General features: G+C 41.2%; 1 protein-coding gene across 4 annotated transcripts in view; it reads right to left on the bottom strand.

Annotated features, from left to right (window-relative positions):
• The window catches only part of RELN (reelin), a 502,053-nt gene that overhangs the window by 276,024 nt on the left and 209,720 nt on the right, over positions 1–16,309 (bottom strand). For all 4 annotated transcript variants that reach the window (XM_074340625.1, XM_074340624.1, XM_074340623.1 and 1 more), the window contains exon 4: positions 12,364–12,434. In XM_074340625.1, the coding sequence (XP_074196726.1) occupies positions 12,364–12,434 (71 nt within the window). The remainder of the gene's footprint in view (positions 1–12,363; positions 12,435–16,309) is intronic.

Raw genomic sequence — 16,309 nt, 5'->3', positions numbered from 1 at the left:
TCTTGGTGTTTTGACTTTGGACTAGATAAAGCTGTCAAGTGGAAATGTATATAGCCCTGAGAACTGAAAAGAAAGCTGTTTAAATCTATGTTCAATCATCTTGGAGAAAACAGCACCAGTCCAAAACACTGTTCTTTAGAAAATTAAAAAAGTAGTCAGACCCTCCTAGAGCCAGCAGCAAGACATTTTACTGTGGCCCTGGGAGTCGGCTCTTTGTCATTCCCCTCAATCTTCTCTGTTGTAAGGATCACTTAGGGACACTTTTTGACACCCACTGCCCCAGGAGGGCTTCAGTTACTTCCCCTGTTGGGTAGTTTATGAGACCTTGAAGCAAGATTAAGGGTTCTTGGATGTTTTACCTGAGCCTCCTAATTCAGCTCCCTTTCTCTGTAAATTACAAAGCACAGGGATGTCAGGAAGAGCAGTTGTAACTGCTAAAATGAAATGTAAGCTACAAAATAGCCATGGGGAAAACAGATGTCTTCGACTAGCAAAAGTTTTATTGTGGGCAAATTCAAGTGAAACACATCATTCATTATTTTTCACTTCAACCATTAAAGTAGACATGGTAAATTGCAATTCTGATTGTTAGTCAATTCTGACCTGTTTGGTCTGAATTAATTTAAAAATTGCATGTCAGGGTATCAGAAAGACATTCAGTCCTATAAGCTACCGAGTAACCAAGGATAACCAAGATTTTGGTAGATCTGATTTACAATTCATACAATATTTGGGTACAAAAGCTATTTCCCCCAGCTTTATTGAGATATAATTGACAAATAAAAACTGTATATTATTTAAGGTGTGGTGTACAACTTGATGTTTTGATATGTGTATACACTATGAAATAATCACCACTATCACGCTAACTAACATATCCATCACCTCACATTAAAAGGTATTTTTAAAGTGCTGAAAAATATCTTAGTAGGTTAAACACTTCACTCACTTTGTGGACTTGGCTTACTGAACTTTTTATCTCCCTGCACCTCAGAGTTTAAATATAACTTCACCAACACTTATTAGAAAAGGATTGAATAATTCCCAAGAGTTTGGGGTCTGAAGGATGGAAATACACTGCCTACCACCATGATCCAACGGCCCCCATAAAATACAGCCGCACTTTCTACCACTCACAGTTCTATGGGTGATGAACTTCAGAAAAACTGCTGAGCCGGAAAGAAAGCAGCCAAGGTTTTCTGCTCCAGCTGTAAGCCTGACCCCTTTCCTCCTGACATAAAACATTTGCCTTTGGTTGCATCCACTTCCCTCATCCCAACAACAGAGAATTCCAGCATGGTTTATAAATGGCATGTACCCTTTGGGGGCACTACAGGGCACGACCGCTGTCGGCCGTTGAGCCTGCCATCTGGCCTTGCTAAATAATCAATGGATGTGTTTGCAGAGGGTATGCCAAGAAGCCCACAGGCCACTGCATACATGCCACACCATTATTCCCCCGCCCTGGCCTCCACCGTGATTTGAGCACACTGCTGGACCGGCAGCTGCCATGCCGATACACTCACATCAGCTCCACACATGCCACTTTGGTTTACAAGGGCTCAAGAAAAGTGTGGTTCTCTCCTCGGTGTTCAGGGAATTAAGTGATTATCTTGTTAAGTGAGGTTGTGGTTCCTGAGGGTTTTAATGTTTAATTTTTTCTAATTTAAGGATTTACTTGGTATAATGGAACCAACCCTGGGTGTGAGTCCAGATATGGATTCTAGTCTGGCCACTCATGAGGAGGGGATATTTGGCAAGTGAATGTCATTGGTTTCATCACTAATCTACAGATAAGGAATCCATGGTTCTAAGATCAGAGCATACATTCAAATATTCCTCATTCTCAGTCTATAGAAGACACTCATATTAACATTTTCAACAGGACTCCTTTCATGTGATTCTGAGGGATATGGATTGGGTCTATAGCTCTCTCTAGATTGTTCAATAATAATTCCTGCAAAAGACTGGTTTCCTCTAGTTCCATTCAGGTTTTCAATCTATTCTGAAATTGCCTCTATTCTGTGCTTTGATCACTTCCAACAGTAGTTCACAAAACACTACCACGTTTGCCTTTAAAATCAGTTAGTGACATTTTGGACAATCCCACAGGCAGTCACTTGGCTAACTCCCTTACCTCCTTGGTCTTTGCTCTGATGTCACCTCAGTGAGGCCTGCGTGACGTACCCACCACCCTATTTAAAACTGCAGGCCGAATCTTCCCCCTCCATCCAACCATGTAGTCTTCCCCTATCTAGTTGTTGTTTTTTCCTACAGCATTTACGACCCTCTAACATGGCACCACATTTAATCATTTATTACATCTCATATTTATTGTCTCCTCTCCACTGGAATGTAGGCTCTAGGAGAGCAGGGATCTCAGCTCTGTTCACCCAGGTATCCCAAGATCTAGTGTAGAAGAGTGCCTGGCCCACGGTAAGCATTCAATAATCCTTGCTGAGTACTGAATGTTAAATAAATTCACTTTATTTTCCACTGCTGGTGAATGAACCTAAGCATCTTCTACTTTCCAAACCGTTTGCAACCTAGAACCCCCCAGATTGGAGACAAGAATACCCTGGTCCCTTGTCTGTACTGTGACATGTCAGCAGAACTCTGCTGGAGAGGCGCTCACAGTTAGGACCTGGAGCAGGATCTCAGGATTCAAGATGAAGACCGAAAATCCCTGAACTTGGTTTATGTTCCAGGAACACAGAGGTGGTTCATTCGTGTTTAGAGGGGAATCTGTGAACAATTGTCAGATTTCTTAACACGATGGCTCATACATCTTTCAACCTGAGGTCAGTGTAAAGAGCATTGCTTTGGGAACGGCCACACTGCCTTGTGGTGCTCTGTGGCAAAGTTCAGGGTTAAAGAAGATTTTTTAGAAAGTGATTCTTCAATAGTAAAAATTTTAAGGTGAATATTCAGCCAACATTTATGAGTGTCTGTGTTGTGCCAAGCATTGTTAGATGAAACGTTAAAAAAAAATTAAGTCATTGTTCCTGCTTTCAAGAAGCTTCCAGTTGGGGAAGGACATGAGTATTTGAACAACAGAGGCCAATCATGTTAAGAGAGTTGGCAAATCTGCACACAGGAGGAGACATGGGAGATGCAACTTAGAGTTTTCCTTCACTCCTTAGAAGTGATTTATTCCACCTGCCTCAGCAGACTTGTTCCTTCTTCTTCTTAAGTAAAACCCTACATTTGGAGGAAACTTGTGTTATTTCTTTACACCTCAAATAATAGAAATTCACTGCAAAAAATCATAAAATACAGATAAATTTTAAGAAAATAATTAAACTGATCTACACAGGCTTTTTAATTCATATTGTCTGACCTTGATTAAAACTTTCTTCCAGGAAGATCCCTTTCCTGTATCATTTACTGAGCCTGTATTGTCACACAGCAGAAGGTCACACAGAGCCTAGAGCCAGACCGACTTTGTCTATGATTCCAACACCCTCATAAAGCCTAAGTCCAAAAGTAAATGCCTGCCCACGAGCATTCTCTCCTCAGCCTCAGGAAAGGAAAGGCAGTCCCTGGCATCCAGGCGCTGGCCTGGCACTCACAGCCGGGCCTGCTTGTGCTTCTGTTGGACATAAACAACTTCACAGAACACCACCTTCAGACAAAGCCATTCTGTGATCATGACGGATCAAGACAGGACCACTTCGTAATCATGTCTGAACACAGGTACAACCAGAACACTGTCCAACACACAATATTCCAGGCACCCCCCACTCCTGGCTACCAGGAGAGGCAGCTCCTTCTTTACCAATTACAGCTTTAGCTTTGCTCTAGTCTGTCCTCCCTCTAGATAAGATTTATTGATACCCCTAGCCAAAGTATTACCCTACTTCCTGACAGAATCCAAAACAGAGCAAAGCTCCACTTCCATAAACCCTGGTCAAAATCAGGAAATACGGCCCAAATCTCATAATAATTCCTTTTGTAACATTCTCTTATTAAGATGCCCCACAGCTCCCCATGGTGTGCACTGTCCTATAGACCAAGCTGTAACTCCAACCTGTCAACTCTAGGTGTCCTCCCAGTGGTCTTTGGATACAAGGTATTGTATGCCTGTAACTATGTTCTGAGAGGGCGTGGGAAAGGGACGGAGTGGGAAAGGGGAGGGGAAGGGAGACGGGAAAAGAGAACCCATCCTTCCTTTGAGCCAGCTTTCCCCTCTGGATGCCCTATCTCTCTATTTCCCTTTAACGCTAGATTTTTCCAAAACTTTAACTTTAAACACTGCCTCACTTTTACTTCTCAATTCACAATAATCTCCTTTCCCTCAACTGACTCCAAAGCCTGGGCAAAAATTTTCCATAATACAAGGCAGCTTCATTCAGGTGGTCTGGTCTCCCCTGAAACCATCCCAATTTAGTCAAATTGCCAATAACCTTCTAATGGCAAAATCCTAAAGCTGGTTTCCATATTTCATGCACTGCTTTCTCTCAGAAGCCTTTGTTCCTGTTGAACACCTCTACCATGTTGAAATGTCTTCGCTGAGTTCACTCCACCTCTGAAGCTTGCTCATTCTCCAGAATTCCCTATTCTTCTTGCTCCTGCATAGTCACTAGCATTCCACATTCAGCCTCTTCCTCCCTCCTCCTGAGGATTCCCTGGATGAGCACATCCTCTCGTCAGCATCAATACGCTGAGGGCTCACAAATCTGCCTCTGTTCTCAGCAGCTGCTGGAGAGGCCTGTGGGATGGAAAGCAACTTCATCAGAGCCAGCGTGTCAAAGACCATTCATTATCTTTTCTTCCAAACACTTCTAAGTTTTCTTCATTTCTCTTCTCAATTCCTGGCATCATCATCCACCCAGTCACCCAGGCCAGAAAAAAACAGATCACCCCAAATCCTCTCCAACTCTCACTCCCCACATGACACCTTGTTTCTCAAACATGTCTACATCTTTCTAGTCTCCAAGACATTTAGTTCTCACCAGGACGACTACAGGATCCCACTACTGTGTTTCACTGCCTCCAATTTCTAACCTTTACACCCCATGCCATGCCACCCCCCGTTTTCTTTCTATAACACAATTGTTCATGTCACTCTCCTGCTTGTCACTGCCTACACAACAATCTTTAAACTCCTGAGCAAGAGACAGAGGGCCCTTTATGACCCATTCCTCTTACCCTACCAGCCTCACAGCTTACTCGTAGCTCATGCATTGGCAGCTTCCTCTTTCCTACATCTATCAGGTCAATTGTGCCTTAATTCACTCAGTAAACATTTACTGGGTGCATACTATGTGCCAGACACTGTGAGAAGTTTTAGAGATTCAGTGATAAAAAGCACAGTCCTGGGTCAAGATGGTGGAGAAGGTGAACACTGTACTCACCTTCTCTCACGACCACATCAAAATTACAACTGAACTACAACTACATACAGAATAACCATCACTGAGAATCACCTGAAGTTTAACTGAACTGAAGGATTCAACTAAGGACATACACAACTAAGACATATAGAAAAAGCCACCCAGAGACTGGTAGGAAAGGGAGAGATGCGGAACGGGCTGGTCCCACACTGTGAGACCATTAAAAATCAGGAGGGATATCTCATCTGTGGAGATCCCTTGTGTATGAGTGAGGGGTCCCAGCCCCACAACAGGCTCCCCAGTCCAGAGTTCCAGTGCCAGGAAGAGAAGTCTCCATAACTTCTGGCTGTGAAAACCAGTGGAGACTGTGTCTGAGTGAGGAGGGTGAGCGGCTGCTGGAGTCCCAGGCCTTCCTCTTAAAGGGCCCACACACACAATTACTCACGGAGAGACTCACTTACTCTGAGCTCCAGCACTGAGGCAGCTGCTCAAAAGACATCAGGTACATACAGAGAGGAACTGAACTGTCTGGCTTGAGGATGAGGTCTAGAGGGGCAGCTTTCTCCCAGATAGAACAAGCCATTGTTTCATTGTTGAGGCCTCATGCAACCCAGCCTGCATGCGTAAGCAGGTGCCATATCTGAGTCTCCATCAACCAAGCTAACATCCTTCCCCCATCCTGGTGATTCCCTGAAACCCCTACCTCACCCAACTTGCAGGCCCACCCAAACCCTTTCCAGTGGTTTTTCTACACAAACAACCTGTGTTGGCTCAAGCAGTGGACTTTCCTAAAATTTCTCAAAGGTACACAAACCCCAAAAGTGTAGCATCTAGCCTCAGCATGCCCCATACTACTTGCTAAGCAGCCCCAAACCTGGCACTAGTGGCAGCTGGTCTCAGTTTCCAGCTTAGCCTCTCCCAGGCACCTCTAAGCCAAGCACAGTGGCAACCATCTGCAGATCACTTTGTAGTTCTTACCAAGTGACCCCAGCAGGGCACAGGGAATAGGTGACCTTGGCCTGCATCAGAGCCCCTCACAAGATGCCCCAGAACCAACAAGCACAGTGTCCAGCTTCAGACCATACCAGGGCACCACTCACCACCTCCACAAATGACACACACAAAGGGCAGACTGGGCGGGCACCAGAGCGTGGCTAAAGTGAATCCTGCTCTGTAGGGTCAGTCCCTGCACAACAGCACCTCCACTCTAGTCACAGCCAGTCTTCACAACCAATCCTTCCCACTGACATGCAATCAGCAACCAAGGTTCAACTACAACAAGAGGGCACACTCAATGGACACATCTGGAGCACCTGGCTCAGGTGACTGAGGAGACTGCCACTTGGCTCCACACGAGCTATATATGGACACTCCACCAAGACAAGGAGACAAAGCAGCTCTACCTAGAAGTAGAAACAAGCACAGGGAGGCAGGCAAAATGGGGAGACAAAGAAACATGTCCCAAATAAAAAAACAGGACAAAATTCCAGAAAAAGAACTAAACAAAATGGAGACAAGCAATCTACCACATGCACAGTTCAACACACTGGTTATAAGAATGCTCAATGATCTCAGGGAGAACTTCACCAAAGAGATAGGAGACATAAAAATGGAGATAGAAAACAAAAAAGAACCAGTCAGAAATGAAGAATACAATAATTGAAATGAAGAATACAATAATTGAAATGAAGAATACAATAATTGAAATGAAGAATACATTAGAGGGAATCAACAGATTAGATAAAGCAGAGGATTCAATCAATGATTTAAAAGCTAAGGTAGTAGAAAACACCCAAACAGAACATCAAAAAGAAAAAAAAATAAGGATAGCTTACGGGACTTCTGTGGCAAAATTCGCATGCCAACATTCGCATCACAGGCGTACCAGAAAGAGAAGAGAGAGAGAGAGAGCAAGAAATTGAAAACCTATTTGAAGAAATAATGATGGAAAACTTCCTTAACCTGGTGAAAGGAATAGATATACAAGCCCAGGGAGCACAGCGAATCCCAAAGAAGATAAACCCAAAGAGACCCACACCAATATACATCATAATTAAAATGCCAAAGGTTAAAAAAAAAAGAGAGAGAATCTTAAAAGCAGCAAGAGAAAAGCAGTTAGTTACCGACAAGGGAGCTCCCATAAGACTGTCAGCTGATTTCTCAAGAGAAACTTTGCAGGCCAGAAGGGATTGGCAGGAAGCATTCAAAATGATGAAAGACCTACAACCAAGATTATTCTATCCAAAGAGGCTATCATTTAGAATTGGATAGATAAAGAGCTTCCCAAGCAAGAAAATGCTGGAGGAGTTCATTGCCATTAAACCAGTATTACAAGAAATATTACAGAGACTTCAAGAAGAAGAAAAAATATGAATAATAAAATGGCAATAACTACATATCTATCAACAACTACTTTAAATGTAAATGCACTAAATGTTCCAATCAAATGACATAGGTTGCTGAATGGATAAGAAAACAAGACCCTTACGGACACTGCCTACAACAGACTTACTTCAGCTTGAAATACACACACAGACTGAAAGTAAAGGAAAGCAAAAAGATATTTCATGAAAATGGAAATGAGAAGAAAAGTTGGGGTAGCAATACTTATACCAGCCAAAATAGACTTTCAAACAAAGGCTATAACAAGAGACAAACAAGGACCCAGTAATCCCACTTCTGTGTATTTATCTGAAGAAACCCAAAACACTACTTTGAAGGGATATGTGTATCCATTTGTTCATTGCAGTACTATTTGCAATAGCCAAGTTATGGAGACAACCTGGGTGTACATAAATGGATGATAGGATAAAGAAAGGTGGTACATATATGCAATAGACTATTACTCAGCCGTAAAAAAAAGAATGAAATCTTGCCATCTGCAGCAACATGGATGGCCTAGAGGGTATTGTGCTGAGTGGAGTAAGTCAGACAGTGAAAAATAAATGTCATATGATTTTACTTGTGTGTGGAATGTACAGAACAAAATAAGTGAACAAGGAAAACAGAAACAAAGTCATAGATACAGGGAATGTTTTGATGGTTGTCAGATGGGAGGGGAGTTGGAGGGGAGTGGGTGAAAAGGGGAAGGGATTAAGAAGTACAAATTGGCAGTTACAAAATAGTCACAGGGATGTAAAGTACAGCATAGGGAATATAGTCAATAATATTGTAATAACAATGTATGGCATCAGATAGATACTAGATTTATTGGGTGATCACTTTCTAAGTTATAGAAATGCCTAACCACTATGTTGTATACCTAAAACTAATATAATATTGTATATCAACTGTAATTGAAAACTAAAAAAGTAAAAAAAATAAAAACAATAACAGGCACAGTCCCCACCATCAACAAGCTGGTATCTAATGCCTGACAAAGCATATGTAACAATGTTCTGATTGCAGTATGCATTAATAGTTGTCAAATGAACAAATGCATGCTCAACTGAGAGACTTCTTTGAAAGGCCGTGCAATATGATGGCTACATCCTGGGCAACTGGCCAAACTACTTTGGCTCCAGTCCCAGCTCTTCCAATTTCTCGTTGTGTGACCTTAAGCAAGTTATTCTCACTACCTTTGTTTCCTCATCTTTCAAGTGGAGATAATAATAGTCTTCAGAGGGTTCTTGTAAAGATTAAATGAATTCATGTTTGTAGAATGCTTAAAGTGGAGTCTAGCATATAATCGTACTGACAGAGTTTCCATTTGTGCTATTATTGTGTCTTGACAGTTGCCAAGACCAGCTTGACAGGAGTTTGAGGGGGATCAGAGGTGTTTTTTTCAGAAGGAGGTAATACCTAAGCAGAATCTGAAAGCCTGACTTAGCCAGATAGAGACCTAAAAGGGTGCAGAAAATGAAAACAGGGACAGTAGAGTACAAATAACACTGGGGTGATCCAGTGAGGTGCATTCCAGGAAATTTAAGGAGAAATGAGAGGGTGACAAGAAATGAGGTGCAGAGGGAAATTGAGGCCAGGTAGTAAAGGACTTTCCTTGCATGCTGTGATAAGCAGTACGGATTTTACTCTGAAGATAAACTATTGCCTCCAATTGAGATATGGAAGGGTTTACGAAAGGAATGATAGAATCCTATTTCCATTTTAGTAAGCTCATTATAGGACGTGGAGAAAGCACGAGCAGGGAAACTAGGCAGGCGGGTATTAATCAGTTTCCTAAGGAGACGATGGGGCGTGATCTAAGGCAGGTCGGTGGGAACGGGAAGGAGGAGAGAGATGGAATCTTCTCTCCTGTTTTTTCTTAACCTGATGCTGACCCTTCACGTCTTGCTCCCTAGAATCACTTTCCTGAGGACCCAAAGCAAATTTAGCTACCTACATCCCAGCCCTCAAGAACAGGAAATGGTTCTTTTCACTTTTATGTCCATATTCAGTACTATGAGCCAGGACAGGTCTTGCAGGTGCCAGATACGTGTTTGCAGAATAAAATCCTTCAGTGAACGTCTTTTAAGGAAAGGGATCGAGATGACAGATTATTAAGACATCACTAGTATGCTCTCTGATCCTTTTACTTTTTCAGTGTGCTTAGCCTGCAATACAGTGTTGTACTATCAGTTGTCCCCCAGCTCCACAAAGCAGTTTGCTTTGTTAAAATGGCTTAATTTGATTAAAATCAACAAACCTACTAAGTATGCTGTAACTGAAAGACACTGTGCTATGGCATATAGAGATTGTCATTTTTTCTCTCTCTGATAAAAATATTAGATATTCCTCATCTACTGCATAGGAAATTATTACATGTAAAATTTATAGTATTTTCTTCAGGAGATAATTAATGTTTTAATTAAAAGTAGATAGGGTCAAAATAAAGATACAGTTGATAACACCAATTATTTCTCTTATTATTTCTGATAGCAGGAAACCATCACTCATGGTGGTATTCTTTCCACCCTACCTTGAATGGATGGATGGATGTGACTTCAGTTGATTAGGTGCTATTGAGAAGCTCAATGTTTTCCTCTGGTCCTGGGCTGAAGAGCATTTTTAATAGCATCCCTGTCTACCACCATATAAATCATGTTCTTGTGCGATACTACTACATAAGATTTTATTTTCTCACTGCCTGAGAATTTTTCCCTGGTGATATTTCTTGGCTTTTTCTTTTCATTTTAAGTAAACCCAATCCCAACAATTCATTTACAGTATAAAAGATTAAAAAATCCAAGGCTTAAAACAAATCAGCTTTTAGGTAATGATAAATGTTAATAAAATGAGACATGTTTTTCAGACAATATACAGTTTTCAGGATATTAATGCTCACTGCTGTTTGGTGTTCTATGTTTTCAATAATGTGAGTATTTTTCATAGCCTGAAAAAAGATTTGCATGGTGATAGATTCCTTGAGCCTACAACAAAGGTAATCACATTTTTTCATTCTCAAAAGTCACAGAATAAAAATTTGTTTCTCCCAAGAACACTGATAATATATTTGAAACTATAATTAGAATGAGGTTTTCTCATTCAAGAGTTATGTATATATATTCTCGGAAGCTTGCCCGTAATAATCAAGTATCACATGACTTACGCAGAGACATACTGATGATGTATATATTACTCCAAATAATAAATGGTATTTTCTTAGGCTTTTCAAAAACCAATATAATTTTTCCTCTTCTCTCCTAAGTCCATTAGATTCTCTCTAGTGGAGAGATAATTAGTAGAAATTTCCTTTATATTCAATAATGTAATTCATAAATTAACAAATTTCTCCAAAACAGCAGTCTGTAAGAAAAATGGATAATATGCCTACGATGATGGTGAAAAGGGCATGACATTTACGAAAATTGGCTTCAAATGTATTCATTGTCAAGATGCTTGAATCAAGGAATATATGTGCGCTGGGAAAGACCTGTATTCCACTTATCAACATTTTTTTGAGTGGCTGCGATACCGCCGGCGCTATGTCAGGTTCTGGGAAGCAGAGCGCTTAAGCATCATTCCTATCCTTGAGAAGCTCAGTCTCTTTCAAGGTGGCATCCATCACTTTTCAGAGGAAAATTCTATGTGAAGTGGCAAATGCTACAAAAAAGACACAAAGTCAGGTGGAAGCTCAAGAGGGAACAAAATTGTGTGAGGCCACTGATCCTTTTCAGTGTGTGTGTGTGTGTGTGTGTGTGTGTGTGTGTGTGTGTGAACGTGTTCATATGTGCATCTGTGAAAACTTGGTATGGGTGAGAGTCTGGATGTGTATGAGGCCGTCACAAAGCAGAAGTCACTCAATATAACTAGTGTACACTTCATCTATCTAAAATGATACAGCATGTATCCACAAGTCTGAAATTAATAGTGCACACAGCTGAAAAATGATATAGATAACTTATAACATGATCAAATACTAAAAGCAATGAACAGAAACATTTTCAACAAAGTTGACAAAAAATTTAAGTGGTAAATTAAGCAGATGTGTTTTTGTAGAATTAAGTGTTTTTGTAGAACTCTAAAATTGCTAAGATCTATATTTCCAAGACAACTAAATATAATTCATTAGAAAAAAAATTGTGAAAAGAAGATAAATTTTCTCTTTTTTTGGTTCACAGTTAATACTTTCAGAAGTCTACAGATCTTTCTCAATAATTACCAAATAAATTATTAGGGATATTGTGTTTCCCAAAAAATGAGACCTAGCCAGATTATCAGCTCTAATGCGTCTTTTGGAGCAAAAATTAATATAAGACCCGGTCTTATTTTACTACAATATAAGACCAGGTCTTATATATAATAAATATAATATAAAACCAGGTCTTATTTTAATATAAGACTGGGTGTAATATAATATAATATAAGAATGGGTCTTATATTAGTTTTTGCTCCAAAAGATGCATTAGAGCTGATGGCCCGGCTAGGTCTTATATTCAGGGAAACACAGTATGAAGGTGTCAATAATTCCATTTTTTAAGCATCATGATCAAGTAATAGTGATGAAATATTTACTCAATACACAGAACATAGGACCCACCATAATTAATTTTGACACAACCAACATGGACAAGTCAAAGATGATTCTTACCTCCTTGTTCACACAACTGCTGGGCTAAAGCATCTTTGAAAATAATCTGGCCCCTGTGTGTTGCTGTTGCCCTAGAAATGAATAGGAAAAGGTTAATACAAATCTTTTAAATTTGGTGAGAACAATGTATTTTTTTAAACTTTTTAAAAACCTCATTTTTAAACATTATCATGTGGATATGATTTTTTTAAATGCATCTGAACAAGTTATAAAAATTAACAATATAGGAATGGTGGCAGTGGGGCACACTTTTTGAGTTCTCCTCCGGATCTTATCACAAACAGGATATCTATAACCCATCAAAGGACTCTCTGCTCATCATGCAGAACAGCTAAGAGACTCGTGCAAGGATTACTTGAAGGTGGGCAAATTGGGCGAACAGGGGAAGAGGGAAGGGAGCTGAGTGGAGACACAGCCGCATTAGTGGCTGTGGAGACATGGCCCGCACCTGCAGCTGGGGAGACGTGGCCCGCATCCACGGCTGCGAAAACGCGGCTGGCATCCGTGACTACAGAGACACAGGGGCTCCCAGGATGGAACAAAGAACACAAAAACCAGGAGGTGGGCTCTTTCCCTGCGTCCCACAGCTGATCTCTCCTGCCGAGGGACGCAGCACTTGAGGCAATAACCTTATCTGAGACCTCCAGCTGGGCCCTAGGCCGGACAAAGGACACAAACTCCATACCTGGGCCCCTGCCCCCGCTCTTCCAATCCTGCCCCCGCCCTTCCAGAGACTTAAACTGGCCCCTGAACTGAGGAGTAGTGTCAGATTACAGAGGAGCCTTAGTGCTCAGGCTCTGGGAAGACCAGTGTGCAGCTCTGACCCAGGGAAAAGGCTGGGAAGAGTGTGACTTTTGCTGGGCTAGGAGAGAAGAGACTCCTCAACCCCTAGCCACCACCTTTTCTGGCCTGTGGGAAGAGTGTGACACTGCTGGGCTGGGAGAGAGAAGACCCCTCCATCCCCAGCCCACACCCTTTCTGGCCTGCCTAGGGCAGGGCAATTACAACTGCAGAGGCCCTCCCAGGGATCAGCAGTAAGCAGCAGACACAGCTCTGGGCTTTCAGCAGCTCAGAAATCTCCCGCCCGCCACACACACACACACACACACACACACACACACACACACATACACACGGAAAAAGTGCCCTAAGACTCAGGAGAACTGGACACAGGGCTGGTGGTGCTCCTCTCAGTGCGCTATGTGCAGGCAAGGGCAGAAACTGCACTGGCTTTGTAGAAACTACCATCCAGACCCCTCAGGGCCCCCGCATCTAAATCTGCAGTCCCAAGGTCACTCTGGGCACCAGGTGACCAGCTCTGCCTGCACAATACACAGAGGACTCTTTGGTGCAGCAGAGGACAACCTGGAGATTACTTGGTGGGCTTAAGCCAAGACTGGCGCTACTGTTTTGTTTTGTTTTGTTTTTATATCTTTCATATCTTTGCCTGTGTTGAGTGTGGGTTATTGGTTGTTTTTACATGTGAATGTATTTGGTTTTTTCTTTGTTGTTGTTGTTGTTGTGCTTTGTGATTTGCTTTGTTCTGAAATTGCCCTACCAGGGCCCAGCTTAAGAGGCACAAGATTCAACACACCCAGAGGCCAACTCCAGACCAAAACAGAGTACTATGGGGTTTGACCTACAAGTGACACACCCAGAGGGAATTCTCTACAGGCACAAGACCATAGGGGCCAAGCCTCATTTAAGCAGTCAACCCTCACGCAGCAGAACAACCTGCTGTAGGCAGAGCAGAGTCTCACAACTAGTCAGCCTAGGAGTTAACCCCACCTACTCACAAGCAAAAAGCAATTAAAGATCAACTTTAACAGGACAATATACACAACACAAGAGTCACCTTTGGCGCGCACATAGAGGAGAAGAACAAAGTAGTGCAAGTCAAATATAAAGGACACATACTACTTAAGATAACCCAGCAAGAACTAAGAACCCTAGGGGATTTACCTAATACATGGAAGCAAACACAGAGAGTCAGCCAGAATGGGGAAACAAAGAAACATGTCCCAAATAAAAGAACAGAAGAAACCTCCAGAATTGGAACCAAATGAAACAGAGGTAACCAACCTGTCAGAGACAGAGTTCAGAACACTGATGATAAGAATGTTTAAGGAGCTTAGTGACAAAATAAAGGATAGAGAAATCATAATGAACAACCAGTTAGAACTAAAGAACAAAATAACTGAAATAAAGAACATACTGGAAGGAATTACCAGCAGGCTAGATGGAGCAGAGGATCGAATCAGCAACTTAGAAGACAAGTTAGCAGAGATCATCCAAATGGAACAACAAAAAGAAAAAAAAATAGAAAACAATGAAAATGGTTTAAGAGACCTCTGGGATAACATCAAGCTTAATAACATGCTTAATAACAAGCTTAACATCATAGGAATACCAGCAGGTGAAGAGAGGAAGCAAGGGATTGTGAGCATTTATTTGAAGTAATAATGACTGAAGACTTCCCTAACCTGGTGAAGGAAACTGACATACAAGCCCAGAAAGTGCAGAGAGTTCCAACCAGGATACAGTGAAACAGGTCCACACCAAGACACATTATAGTTAAAATGGCAAAGGTTAAAGACAAAGAGAATCCTAAAAGCAGAAAGAGAAAGACAGTGGGTTACATACAAGAGAACTCCTATAAGACTAACAAATGACTTTTCTACAGAGACTTTGCAGGACAGAAGGAAGTGGCAGAGATACTCAAAGTGATGAAAAACAAAGGCCTACAACCTAGATTGCGTTATCCAGCAAGGTTATCATTTAAAATTGAAGGAGAGATAAAGAGCTTCCCAGAAAAGCATAAGCTAAAGGTATTCATTACCACCAATCCAGCAGTGCAGGAAATGTTAAAAGGGCTTCTGTAAACAGAAGATAAAGATGAAAAACATCTAAGTAATGAAGAACAGAAATATAAATAACAAAATGGCAATAACTGTGTACCTACCAATAATCGCTTTAAATGTAAAAGGATTAAATGCTCCAATCAAGAGACATAGGGTGGCTGAGTGGATAAGAAAACAAGACCCTTGCATATGCTGTATACAAGAGACTAACCTGAGATGAAAAGACACACAGGCTGAAAGTGAGGGGATGGAGTAAGATATTTCATGCGAGTGGAAATGAGAAAAAAGCTGGAGTAGCTACACTTATACCTGACAAAATAGACTTTAAAATGAAGAATATATTAAAAGACAAAGATGGGCACTACATAATAATAAAGGGATCGATCCAACAAGAGGACATAACCCGAGTAAACATCTATGCACCCAACATAGGAGCACAAAATATATAAAACAGATATTGACTGACATAAAGACAGAGATCAACAGTAACACTATCATAGTAAGGGACTTCAACACACTTCTGACAACAAGGGACAGGTCTTCCAGACAGAAAATAAATATGGAAACAGCAGCCTTAAATGACACATTTGATCAGTTGGATTTAATCAATATTTTCAGAGCATTTCACCCCAAAGCTGCAGAATACATAGTCTTCATAAGAGCACATGGAACATTTTCCATGATAGATCACATGTTAGGTCACGAAACAAATCTCAATAAATTTAAGAAAATTGAAATCATACCACACTGCTATGAAATTAGAAATCAAATACAGGAAAAAAACTGGAAGACACACAACTACATAGAGGCTGAATAACATGTTACTAAATAATGAATGGCGCAACAATGAGATCAATGAAGAAATCAAAAGATATCTCGAGACAAACGAAAATGAAAACACAATGACCCCAAATCTATGGGCTGCAGCGAAAGCAGTCCTAAGAGGGAAATTCATAGCAATGCAGACCTATGGAAACAAACAAGAAATGTCACAAATCAACAGTTTATTCTTACACTTAAGGGATCTGGACAAAGAACAGCAAAATAAGCTCAAAGGGAGTACAAGGGGGAGATAATAAAGATCA

Source organism: Rhinolophus sinicus, linkage group LG09, assembly GCF_036562045.2.
Source record: "Rhinolophus sinicus isolate RSC01 linkage group LG09, ASM3656204v1, whole genome shotgun sequence".
Classification (NCBI taxonomy): Eukaryota; Metazoa; Chordata; class Mammalia; order Chiroptera; family Rhinolophidae; genus Rhinolophus; species Rhinolophus sinicus.
The sequence above is the reverse complement of the archived record's forward strand: the minus strand, read 5'-3'. Positions and strand labels throughout refer to the sequence as shown.